Source organism: Cryptotermes secundus, unplaced genomic scaffold, assembly GCF_002891405.2.
Source record: "Cryptotermes secundus unplaced genomic scaffold, Csec_1.0 scaffold462, whole genome shotgun sequence".
Taxonomy (NCBI): Eukaryota; Metazoa; Arthropoda; class Insecta; order Blattodea; family Kalotermitidae; genus Cryptotermes; species Cryptotermes secundus.
This window is the reverse complement of record NW_019724744.1, coordinates 979,304-992,376: the sequence shown is the minus strand read 5'-3', so window position 1 is coordinate 992,376 and position 13,073 is coordinate 979,304. Positions and strand designations below refer to the sequence as shown.

The 13,073-nt window shown below is 41.4% G+C and overlaps 1 protein-coding gene across 10 annotated transcripts in view; it reads left to right on the top strand.

Moving 5' to 3' along the window:
* LOC111862807 (cytospin-A) overlaps positions 1-8,745 on the top strand; it is a 68,096-nt gene extending 59,351 nt beyond the window's left edge. For 9 of the 10 annotated variants that reach the window (XM_023848507.2, XM_023848506.2, XM_023848503.2 and 6 more), the window contains 5 exons: positions 4,783-5,004; positions 6,022-6,252; positions 7,069-7,176; positions 7,965-8,239; positions 8,331-8,745. In XM_023848507.2, coding sequence (XP_023704275.1) covers positions 4,783-5,004; positions 6,022-6,252; positions 7,069-7,176; positions 7,965-8,239; positions 8,331-8,420 — 926 coding nt within the window. In that variant the 3' untranslated portion in view covers positions 8,421-8,745. The remainder of the gene's footprint in view (positions 1-4,782; positions 5,005-6,021; positions 6,253-7,068; positions 7,177-7,964; positions 8,240-8,330) is intronic. The other variant, XM_023848508.2, reaches the window with a different exon arrangement.
* The last annotated feature ends 4,328 nt before the right edge of the window (positions 8,746-13,073 follow it).

The window sequence follows — 13,073 nt, the reverse complement described above, 5'->3', positions numbered from 1 at the left end:
AGTCTTTTGGGATGTGATGCCATGTAATTTGGTAGGTAAGCATCATCATTGTGAGGGTACCTGTTGCTTCCATCTTCATGGTAGAATAAGGTAGCACTGATCTCAACTCTTTTGAACATACCCATCTCCAGCTGTTCACCTGAAGATGGAAACAGATCCAGATTCTGTTCGCAGTACTGAATGACAGACAAAACCAAGAAGAAATAATGATTGTTGTTTAGGTGTTTCTCTATGCCCTGTGACTACCTAGCTAGAGAGTGTTTGAACATCAGTGTTATTGTCACAGCCTCATAATTTCACTTGATTTTGCCCATTACTGCAACATATCTGGATAGTTATATGTGTTACGGATGGTTCAGAGTCTGTAGTTCTGCACTGTGAGTAGATCTGGTGAAGTTTATCACACATAGACATTTAACATGTTCATGAAGGTTACTTTATTTATTGTATTGTAATTATTTTAGAAATAACGTGTTGTTTGCATATAAGAAAATATACACATCATTGTTGTTGACAACTTTTATATGAAAGGCATTGTTCATTGTTGACCAAGATTTAGGTTAGGTGATGACCTTTATAAGGATAAAAAATAATAGTAGATCACTCAGAACAAAGTTGCCACATAAGAAGCCAGGGTAATAAGGTGCTGACAAACCTGAGAAGTGTGTGATGGTCACGTAAACGTTGCAGTGCCGTGTTGTGTTAGAAGTGCAGGATCTTTCTAAATTAGGCTACTCTTTTGAATAATCATATCTGAGATGAATTGAGCTCTATGAGACAAAGTGCATTGCATGAGGGTAAGTCAATAAGTAAGTTACAAATGGATATAGAACTTAAACAAATAAGAGTACTGATTTGAAAAATTCTTTTATTTCTCAACATAATCTCCCTGTACATTGAGGCACTTGCCTATCGTTTCACAAGCCCCTGAAAACCAGCAGCATAAAATTCTTTGGACTGCTGTCAGAACCAGGCGTGTTCACACGGCATGGCCTACCTCATAATACATGACAGGTTAGGTTTTCACAAAGTCTGTGCACAATGGGTGCCACGCATGCTGGCCCCACAACACAAAATGCAAAGAATGGGTTTGGCATTACAGCATCTCAGTCACTACCATGATGAAGGAAATGATATCCTAGCCCGAATTGTCACAGATGATGAGTCTTGGGTTCACCATTACCAGCCCAAGACAATGCAGTGGAAACATCCTGCGTCACCTGCCAAAAACAAAAGTTTAAGGTGACACCATCCTCCAGGAAAGTGATGCTCACAGTCTTCTGGGATCACGAAGGCATACTGCTCACTGCATTGCAGCCTCAAGGACAAACCATAAATGCCGACTCCTACTGTGACATCCTCAGAAAACTTCGTAAGGCCATTCAACAGAAGCATGCAACCTGCCATGCATTATGAGGTAGGCCATGCCGTGTGAACACGCCTGGTTCTGACAGCAGCCCAGAGAATTTTATGCTGATGGTTTTCAGGGGCTTGTAAAACGATGGGACAAGTGCCTCAGGGTACAAGGAGATTATGTTGAGAAACAAAAGCATTTTTCAAATCAGTACTCTTATTTGTTTAAGTTCTATTGTAACTTACTTATTGACTTACCTATGTATTAGGCTGTTTTCAGTTTCGCAGATGTTCTGTTTGTTCTACCCATGGGATCCATAATTACAAACTGTGACAGTTCCTTCATTAGTCCCACGTCAGTAACTGTGCTGCAATGACTGGGGGGGGCATTCAGAAATCTGCCATCTTATTTCATGACCACTGTCAGCACTGTACATTGCGAGAAGAAGAGCCTATGTTGTGAATGAACAATCTCTTGTATCTGCCAGTGCACTTTGTTTCAATTTAGAAAGACTCTCTATGTTCCCACGAGGAGATGCAGCTGACCTGTGTGTTACTTGTTTAGAGGTTTCAGTTGCAGGATGTGTCTTCTGATTCACCTCTTAGGTCAGTTGCATGTCAGTTTTGGTGCTAAGTTGGCGCAGGAATGTGCACCAACACAAAGTAGCATAGGAATTCGGAGAGGGCGTCCACATATGTCCAGTCAGCCCCTTTCTGCCGGCAGCCTGCCCAACCTGACACTACTCACAGAAAGCAAGAAATGGCCAGAGCTGAGTCACTGTACCTCAGAAGCGCACAGTCTGGTGGGTCTGTGTCTTGTCCATGAGGCATGCGAGCATGATGAGCAGAACAATGTCGAGAGTGCGTGCAGTAAGAAACAGGCGGGATCATCTGAAGCACACGTATCTTCATATACCAGCGACCCCACTCCACTGCATTTTCAGTTCGGAAGTGACGAGAGGAACGTGAGTAATGTTGATCAACCAGACTCCAGTGGGCGTATCGGTGTTGCAAACAGCGACTCTCTTTTGCTGCAAGAGGGTGATAATGTGAATGATGAAATTGAGATGTGTGATGTGAGAGTTGCAAAATCAAAACTTCATGTATTTTCTAACAGTGACCCTAATTTGTTTTATTCATGGGAGGCAGAAAGTGCTAGGAATTGCCAGTCTCTCTCTAGCCCAGACGTAACTCTGTCAAGCAGTGTCCCTAACTTTGTGCTCTTGTTTGAGAATGGCAAGAGTAGAAAAAAGAATGAGTTTACTCCACTCAAACTGAAGTCAAATGCTTTTAGCTGGAAAACAGATCGTGGGACCACATTTCCATCACTCCCTGGCTTTTTTAAACCCGGAAACAGTTCGGACCAAAGTAGATATAAACCTATGTCAGAGTCTGAAGAGTCCAAAGAGAAACTGAGGTTGGAGGAAGATTTGTTCAGAGCACCCAAATCATATCATGTGACAGAGCCCACAGATCAGGATTGTGGGACACTTACAGCTGTAGACAGTCCCTCCACTGCAGTCATTCCAAGAAGTCGAGGTACAGCACAGACACAGGGCATCAGACCTCAAGGACAACTGGAAGCCGCCAACAAACAGTCTCTTTATGACATAAAGTGGAGCTTTCCAGAGTCAATAAAAAAATCATGCAGCCGCATTGCCAAGTTTGCACTCAGCTCACCTCTGAACAATGAGAGGCAGCAGTTGCCACACCTGTCAAGGCCCAGATCCAGCCCTGCACACACCTGTAAGTCTCTTCAGCAACTTTGTGTTCTGTGTCAGCAGACTGTGATGTCCGCTTGCTTTGTGGTTATGTTTGTGATGTGGACGGGCATGATAGTGCCAACAAACCATCAGGTTTTGCCATTCTGATGATGTTGTTTTGTTCATCAACTGCCAGAATTCAGTAATTTGTGTTTTCCCACCCAAGACACTTGTCGGTAATGCACAGAAATGCGTGTAACATTAAAAATATTGTGTACGCTATACAGGAAGTAAACATGACAGCAGTCGTATCATACAACCCTTTTGTATTTTTAGTAGAGAATAGTATGTGTGGAACAAAAGGAATTCATTCAGATTGTGATGTTCCTGGTTGTGACACTGTGTAGTTTTGTAGGCAGATACCAAAATTTCAGAAGAATGTGCTGTCTACATGTTCAGGTTGAAGTGTTTGTAAGGTGAAGAACTGACCTAGTTCTCTAGGCAGGCCACAAGTAACATGGGCACTCAGATGTGTGGAAGTGTATAATGAAATTGAGTCCTCTGCTGTGTAAAGACAAGTAATCTGGTGTCTGTATGTATCATGACCTTCTTAGGCAAAGGCCCTGTTGGGAGCAAAATGAGCATCAGTAACGAAATGCTTATTGGTCTTAACTTTGTCCATTGGCCAGTATTCTAGAAACTAGAAAAAAACAATGTTTTGGAAACTGGATCTGTTTCTGTTCAAGGAGGGAAGACACCTACATAGTTCAGTCCCATAGAAAGAGTTAACCTCAGTCACTGGGTTCAATGGAGCAGGTGTCTTCCCCCCTTCATCCTGGGACAGAAACAGATCCAGTTTCCAAAACATTGCGTTTTCTAGTTTTTAGAATACTGGCCAATGGACAAAGTTAAAACCAAGTAATTCTGAGTAAAAATGCAACATGTCATCAAATGTTTTAATATTTATTCAAGAGACTGGAGCAGTAAATCAGGCATTCAAACCAGAAAGAAAAGAATGATCCTGTGAACTTCATTAAAAAAATGAGTTAGGAGTGAGACAGTGGTGATAGAGCGAGTGAGAGCCAACAGGAATCACTACTCAGTAGAAGGGAAGTGACCAGTAATAGTCGGACTCCTCCTCTCAAAGAGGAGACCACGTTTCAAGGCATGAAAAATTCTTGGGGGAGAAAAAATGTGGTCATGGTTCCCAGCTGGACCGAAAACCAAGAATTACTGTGCTGCCGAGTCTCATCAGCAGTTTGACTGACTGAGAAAAAATGTTTGAAGATCTGGTAAGCAGGCAACATTTTGGTCACCTTTAATTTATGGATCATTTTTTTTCTGGCACCTTGCTGTTTCTCTTGCCTCTGCTTCATGCACAAGACTCATGTCTTCATGTTGTACTGTTTGTCATAAATACAAGGATGACTAGCATGAGATAATGGCAAAAAAATCTACTTTAAATGTGGGATCAGTTGTTACAGCTTACCACTATGATCTCAACTTCTTTGGATGTGGTACGTCATTTGTCTGTGTAGTGAATCAACCAAACTGGAAGACTTTTTGTACATGTACTGCAGATGTTCTTCACAACTTATGTGTGTTTTGTTCAGATCTTTACAGCTGTTCGTTTTTTTACCAGTTTTCTAATTCCAACCTAACACCACCTAATGTATCTTTCCAGGAGTTATAGTCTGGATTGTTTATGATCTATTTCATGTTGCAGCATCACAGAAACACCCAACTGTAGTGTCTTCTGGGCCAGCCGTGGCAACACAGTTTCCTGTAGTGACGACAGACTCCAGTAGCTCTCTCATAACTTCAGTGCAGCAAGAAATGGCAGCAGTACGACGGCAGCACAAGGCGGGTGTCTCGCGTCAAGATAGCCGCCTGTCTGTTAAGTCTCTTATTGAGAGTATCGAGAACGCTACCAAGCAGGCCAAGGCAGGTGAGTGTGCCTAACAGAAAGTGAGAGAGTCAGCAGAATTTGTTAAGCATCAAGCAGCCTGTCCGTGCAAAGCATAAAGTAGTTAGTATTTGGTTTACTGGCATCTGACACCAAGTAGTTTGGAGGAGTCTGCTGCTTCCATGTTTTGCTTTCGAGCTCCGGTAAGAGATGTTTGCTTTGTTTCATTGCTGGCATTATAGGAGCTCGTACAAGGAATTTCAGTCTTGAGGCAGGTTCAGTATTATACCAGGCACAATGACTTATATTTGTTTCTTCAGAGACTTTTGTGTCCGGCTGTTCCAATGAACCATTAACTTAATTCACCAACTGTTTGTTTTGTGACTCCTCAGTTAAATGTAAACACTTTTGTGTAATTAATATCCAATTTTGCATGAAGAATTTTTGCAACAGCAGAAATACACATTCTTCTGGTTTGGCGTCTGTGCTGTAGCTCCGGCAGTTAGTTGCTGGCTTCCCACTGTTGTGGCCCACGTTTGATCGCAGGTCAAGTCATGGGATTTGTGGTGGAAAAAGTGGCTCTGGAGCGCATTTTCTCTGAATACTTTGGTTTCTCTTAACCAATTCTCATTCCACCAACTGATCCATATTCATTAATCATCCTATCATCAGCACTTTATATAGTCTTGATACTGACTCCATCCTTCACAAGCTCAACTCAAATTCATGTATGCATATTAGAGCCATAGTGGATGTGTTATTGTCACATGCTGCTGCTTCTGCCATGAAGACAAAGGCAGGAAGTTCCTCTGAAATATTTATAACTTTCTAATAAATTACAATAATGTTTATTCACTGCCATGATAACCTCAGAGTGTGGTGATCTGTGTACATGTCTCAAGTTCTACCATCATCTCTGGGACAGCCAGTTGCACTGCATTCTTCTTTAATTTGACTTGCAGTAAGAGCATAAGTAATTCATGATGCTTGGCAGGTTCATAGAAGAGCGATCCTTAAGGATATGAGGACTGTGATTTCACTTTTCTTGCTTTGTGTCAGGTCCTGGCAGTCGCAGCAGCTCCACGTCAAGTCTGAGCAGTATTGCCAGTGGGGCTCCTCCAACACCCACGTCCCCTCGGCGGCGGCTGGCAACTGAGCCACTAGACAGTACAACAAAGACACCGTTGAGGGACCAACAGCAAGCCAACAACCAAGTAAACAACAGTGGTACCAATAGCAGCAGCACTATTTCCAACAAGCTGCAGCCCCTGCGCAAGAACACACTTGCAGGTGAGATCCCGGCAACTCTTGTTCTCCCCGTCTCTTCCAGACGTGGGAGACACTCGGGACTTAACAGATACGTTAAGGCCTATGATTAGAAATACCTTTCAGTTTGTTTCTTAACATTGGCTTTCCTTCTTATTCTCCACTGATGTAGAACAGTAAATTTGAATATTAGATGACATGTTGTACACATAGCCAAGTACATGAAAGCCAGAGGCTTGTCCATTGTATTCTTATTGTCATTATGTAACAGTCAGTTGTTAGTAGTTCCACATAGTGTCTGATGATGGCAGCAGTAGATGCCAGTATGCTAAAGTTGCTACTGCAGTTTTGGATGTAACACTGTAAGCTTGAAAATGAATTGATATTCTGGAAGAACGTGTCACCTTCATCTTCATGGTCAAAGACTAAACCAAGCAAGAAACCAGCAGGAAGTAGATAGCAAGCAGAGTGGGTGTGGGTAGATGATTGGTTAGTTTAATTTGTTGGTGAAGCTAGTTTAGTTAGTGAGTTGTTTGCTCAGTTAGTTAGTTGAAGAGGTTCTCTATGGAAGTGCAGCAAGCGTACCTGTGAGTGGCGTTCTAGTTTGTTTTCATTAAGCATTAGAGCTCTGTTCTGTATAGATTCACGTGATGTATATTTTCCAGCTATTAGCATGAATGACAGACACAGCTGACACTAACAGTTGATACATGATCCAGTTGCACTTCCTTGCTTTGCATAAGCCATTGCAGCAAACACAGATGCTCCCTAAAATACAAACACAAGGGCATGTTATGTGTTGTGCATGTGCATGATTTGTTGTGATGTTATGTTGCGTAGACAAGACGAGCCTGACCCACGATGAGGATGTGTCTGCACCCAGCCCTGTTTCCATCCTCACAAACAGGACCATGGACCTGGTTCACAGAAACAGCTATGGAGACTTAAGTATGTCAGGTGCTTTACAGAAATTATTATAGTTCATGTATAATATTATATTTACAGAACTGATTTTATTACTCAGTTAAGAACTTACAGTGTGTCACCACTTACGGACATTCAGGTTACAGAATTTCATCATTACAAAAATTATAAAACAGGGCAATTAAAATATGTATAATGTGTGAGTATTTGAAGTTATTCCTGTGCAACTAGCAGATTCATGTAACCATAACATTCCCCATACAGACTGGATAAGGAGTTTGTTGTAAGCAGCACAACTCCACCCACAGCAGTGCTGCAGGGAACTGTAGCGTCACAATATACGTAACCATATCCCATGACCTGGAGCTTTAAAACTTAATTTTGATGCAGTTCACTTTTTCTTTGTTGACATGTGCCCCTAGAAACTGTAGATATTATGCAGATGGTACCACTTCTCTTTTCCACAAACAGAAGAGGTTGAACTACCAAATATTGAATTCTGAAGTTGCATGTGTAAGAAGCTGTTCTAAACTTTGGAAAGTGGCTAGGCTACAGGCACTGAGAGGCCTGGGTCTTAGTATGTTATGACTCCTTGTGAATCAGAAATGTAGCAGATGGCCCAGTACAGTCAAGTTCTTGATTTCTTTATTTATTCTCACAGAATGTTGAACTGCGTGTCTTAGTTATAACATTGGAGATTATTGTGTGCTGGGATGTGACACTGCCAGGCTGCACAGTATCACATCCTAGAAGACATTAACCATCATAATGACCACCACAAGACCCTCAATCAATTGCCATGCTGATTTCAGGTGAACGAAAGGATCCACTGAGTGCTTTAGTGAAAAATGGTGGCTCAAAACGCAATGCGTTGTTGAAGTGGTGCCAGAATAAAACGGTTGGCTACCGGAACATTGACATCACCAACTTCAGTAGCAGCTGGAATGATGGGCTTGCTCTCTGTGCCATTCTACACTCCTACCTGCCTGAAAGGGTGCCTTATGACTCCCTCACCCCCAGTGAGAAACGGCGCAACTTCACCATTGCATTTGCAGCGGCTGAATCTGTCGGAATTCCTACAACACTTGTTAGTATCTACTGTTCGTCATCTTATGTATTCTTGAGACTGATAGAATTTCATTCTCTGATGGTTTTCCCATGTCAATCTTTGGTTGCAGAATGTGACAGACATGATCCAGCTGGAACGTCCTGACTGGCAGCAGGTGATGGCCTATGTGACAGCCATTTACAAACACTTTGAGACTTGAAGGACAGAATAGCCACTGCCTGCTCATCTAGTCAGCATTCGATGCTGTGTACAAATACTATTTATTGCTTGCTGTTTTAGTTCCTACTCATTTAAGGAGGAGCAAAGAGCAGAAATGTTCCAAATTTGTGTGTGTGATTTGTGACTGCTCCCTCATCTGCACTTGTGATATCGCAGCACAGAAGTGAAGGTGTCGAAGTAAATTGTCATATCATCATGTGGGGTCGGACATATTATCACCTGAGTATTGGAGTATAGTGTGTCTGTCAACACCCATTTTCTGGAAACTGGATTTGAATGTAGGGAGCCACTACTGCAGTTTAAAAGGGCACACAGTGGCATGGTTAGTTGAGGCACTGTGCTACCAGCCGGAAGGTCGCCGATTCAAATCCTGATGAGGTCATTGGACTTTTTTCAATTGACCTAATCCTTCCAGCCGCACTGTTGCCCTGGGGTCCACTCAGCCTCTAAGAGAAATGAGTACCAGGAATATTCTTGGAGGTAAAGGGCGGCTGGCGCGTAGGGCTGACAACCTTGCCACCATCTATGAGCCGATTGTCTAGAAAATGTGAGAACCTCAACATCTCACAACCCTATGGGCCTCCATGACCTATAACAGGGATACCTTTACTTTACTTGGAACAAAATACATTCTGAAATCTCACACTTTGCAAGTAAGTTCAACCAGTGGAAGCATGGAGAGAGAGTGCAGCACCGTATGGGGGATCAGAAAAGTGCATTATCTCTTTCTTCCCGGAAGTGGAGATAGAACACTCCAGTACTCTGATGACAAATTGTATAATCCCTTAATGAAAGGTTGTGTATTGAAGTTAAAAGCATTTCTGGTGCTTTCATGCACCACTACCGCCCATTTTCAACCATTCTCTTCACAAATTAAGCCCTGCAGTGTAAGTATAAGTGTATAGATATGTATAATGGTCTTATTTCTTGTAAGCAATAAACTTGTATATTTATACTTGGTTACAGTACTCATTTCTTTCCTGTTCCCAGTCCTGTTCTCATTAACATTTATTGGCTAAGTTTAGCATTGGTGCATTACAAGGTACAGCTAACTGAATAGTGCCATTACACACACGCGTGCATGCGCACACACACTGAGGTAAAATATCACTGCCAGACCCATAGAAGTGGGAGATGTAAAATCACCTGCTTCTGGATAACTTAGAGGTTAATTACAACTTGAAATATTGCACCATGCATTCAAATTGTTTAGGATGAAGCTGTCGATGCATAAAGAGATGTTTGGTGCTGTAATGTAACCACATTGTGCAGTCGTTGCTGCACAAACTATAGAGTGTTACAGTGATATAAGGACACATGTTACAAAGTCGGTAATTGTGTATTTAACAAAACCTGAAGATGACCCTTTAAGGCTAGAAATGTTTAGTGTTGATTTTAAATTAATCTATAAATGTGCTGTTGCATTTGAGAGTTGAATGTATTTAAGGTCTTAATACATTTTTAATTACACTGAATTGAACTCTGCCAAGTCTCAGATGCTTATTCATAAGCCCATTTACTTTTATCACTTCACACAGTTTTTGGTATGATGCATGTTTTTGGCTAGTCAAAATCAATTTTGCAAAATCTCGACTCCCAATTGATTTGCTTAGAATAAACGTTTGTTAGTGTTAGTTTTTGTAATTTATGCCCTTTTCTTTTTGTTGTTTATATATTGTATTAGTGTAATAATCTTCAGTACAAATGTACCAATGCAAGAACTAAATTGTAAGAAGAAATTGGGCAGAAGCATAACTTTCTTTTTTTTTTCTGTGCATGCTTACTGCACAGATTTGCCATCTTTCGTACTCTCTCACATACATGTATGTGAGTAATATAGTGGGTTGCAGGATATTGGGGTTTCCTTGATGTACATAATGTATCTCGGCATTAATGCTATCCTCTCAGACCACAGCTAATACCAACATTTACATTGTAGAATGGAGTGCTATACAGAACGTTGATTTCCTGTGCTCCAGTAACTTGTTTTCTGTCCATGTATCCATGCAAATGCTATAAAGTTTTTTTTTTCAACTGTGAATTTTGGGTCAAGTTTTTGCCATCATGAACTGACTGAAGTTGCCAGTTAGGGACATTACTAGCCACATGGCTGCACATAGAACACAATTGACATCCCTTTTTGAGGTTGTAGTCTCAGTAATTTTGTTCTGATCCTTATGGTATTCCCATTTCCTGTGCAAGACACATAAGAGTCTTCCATGGTGACTGCTAGCTGAGCTCTGACATTATCCAACTCTTCTTGTGTTAGTACTCAACGCTGACATTTTGATTTCATGTTTTTTAACATTCCATTCATTCTTTCTTTATTGACAAGATTCTGAACATTGTTCCTGCGAGGAACTCTGGAGAGAGAATATCTTGATAATACGAGATAAAATTCAGTTCATACCGCACAGAAAACATATCTCAGCTACAATGACCAACAAGCCATTGCTGCTTGGGAAGAATCGTTTATTGTGAGCACCATATGAAACACAAATACACTCTGTGGACAGAATTCAGACTTTTAGTGTGTTAAAGCAGGTGGTATATATACTAACCACAGGACTTTAAAGGTTTAAACCAAGGGTTTTCTCTGATAGTTCCCTGAGGAATTACACATCACATAACATTTGTATAATGATAAGGGAATTTTGCAAGAACCTCAACAGAATTACTGAAGCTATGGTTTTACAAAGCCACACAGGCATATGAAGCAATATTTTTTGTTGTCTTCAGTCAGTTCACGGTGGCATCCTGACATTTTCCAGCTTTGCTTCAATAGACACGTGAACACTCAAGACTTTTTGGTGTACAGAAAATCCACATGTTATGTATGGAGTTCCAAGTTTCAAGCCCTTTCAAAACTACAAGCAAAATTATGCATGTCTTTGGCTAGCAGACAGGAAGGCAAAAGGTAAGGAAAGGAAAAGCACCATGCCATGAAGATGTATGGTGGAGTGGAGGTACAGCTGCACCATTCTTGAGCTTGGCACTAGATGGAGGTGAATGGTCAGCTTCACACATCAGTTTCTCTTTCGTCAGGGAAATATTTCGCGGGACCCACTGGGCGGGAGGTGGGGTGAACCCCACAGCCAGTCTGGATGCTGTAGAGAAGAGAGAAATCTCTTACTTCAGCTATCAAGACCAATCCATTGCTATACCAACTGAATGGTAGTGAGTGTTCCCGAACTTCCTTTACTCTTAATTTCCTCATGAATCAAATTTTGATTTGTTATGCCAAAAAGTTTCCAAATCCATACTAGCTAACAACTGAATGGAGCAGTGTTCTATAGAAGCTGATGGTCTCTCAGCTACTACAGAAATTGCCTGTCATCTATGGAACCAGAAAGTTGATTACCATGTTCACAAGAGCCAAATACTGGTCCCTGTCCTGAGCCAAAATATCTAGTCCACATCCCCCAACCTCATTTTTTTAACACACATTTTCAAATGAAACTTTGTGCGAAGATGCGGCGTTAGTTGGAAAGCAGTAATGTGAAATTTGACCGCGATCTGCTAAACGGATTGACGGGAAAATTGAATTTAATTTTAAATCGTCACGAGTAAAATACCCCTTAATTAGGATCAATTTAATACTATCTTCAATCTTTGCATAAGTGTCACAGGTGATTTCCTCCTGGTTTCCTGCATGAAACTTCATATGCACCTCTCGTCTCTAACGTGCATGCTATATTATCCTCCCATCTCATTGTCCTTGGTTTGATCATTGTAATACTACAAAGTGATAAAAAAGTTAAACATTTCCGTCCAGTGTGACTGGTGACCAGTCACACTGGATGGAACTGTTTAACTTTTTATAATATTGTTAGTGTGATGGACCAAAATGAAACAAATCAAAATTACAAAATGCATTAAACCCCTGTAATATATACAGTCATCCTTATGAAACAGAAACAATGGAAAATGAAAATAAATACATACTTACCTCACAAGTGTAGTATCTTTGGCCATGTACTTATAAATCCAGGTAACAAGACAACAAAATTTCTCTCTGCGCACGTACTCCTATCACACTTACTGTACGTTGGCCACGCCATAGCTCAAGCGGTTAGTCGCTGGCTTCCCATCGCGGTGGCCCAGGTTCAATCCTGGGTCTGGTCAAGTGGGATTTGTGGTAGACAAAGTGGCACTGGGGCAGGTTTTCTCCGAGTACTTCAGTTTCCCCTGCCAATCTTCATTCCACCAACTGCTCCACAATCACCCTCACCTATCATCTGGGGCTGGTACAATAGGCCAGAAGTGGCCACAGTACAAGGGACTTAGTCCCACCCCACTAGGAATAAAGAAATACTGCACTTTACTTCAGAGCAGGACATGATGGCTTGTGGCACATGTACAGCAGTGGCTAACAGGGGTTGTAGTGATACAGCTTCACAGTTCTCATAGATGCATTGAAGTACATGTCCAAGTCATGAAAAGAAACATATCAATTATGAGCGATGTAGAAACATGTCAGATTTTGAGGAAACTTATTCATACCTCTGAGAAGATCATGAGTTCTCAGATATTTTTATTAAGGGTTAGAAAAATGAGGCTTCGAAGGAACATGGAAAAATTTAGAAGGCATACAATGGGAAGTGGCAAGAACCATGAGCACAGACGGGGGGGG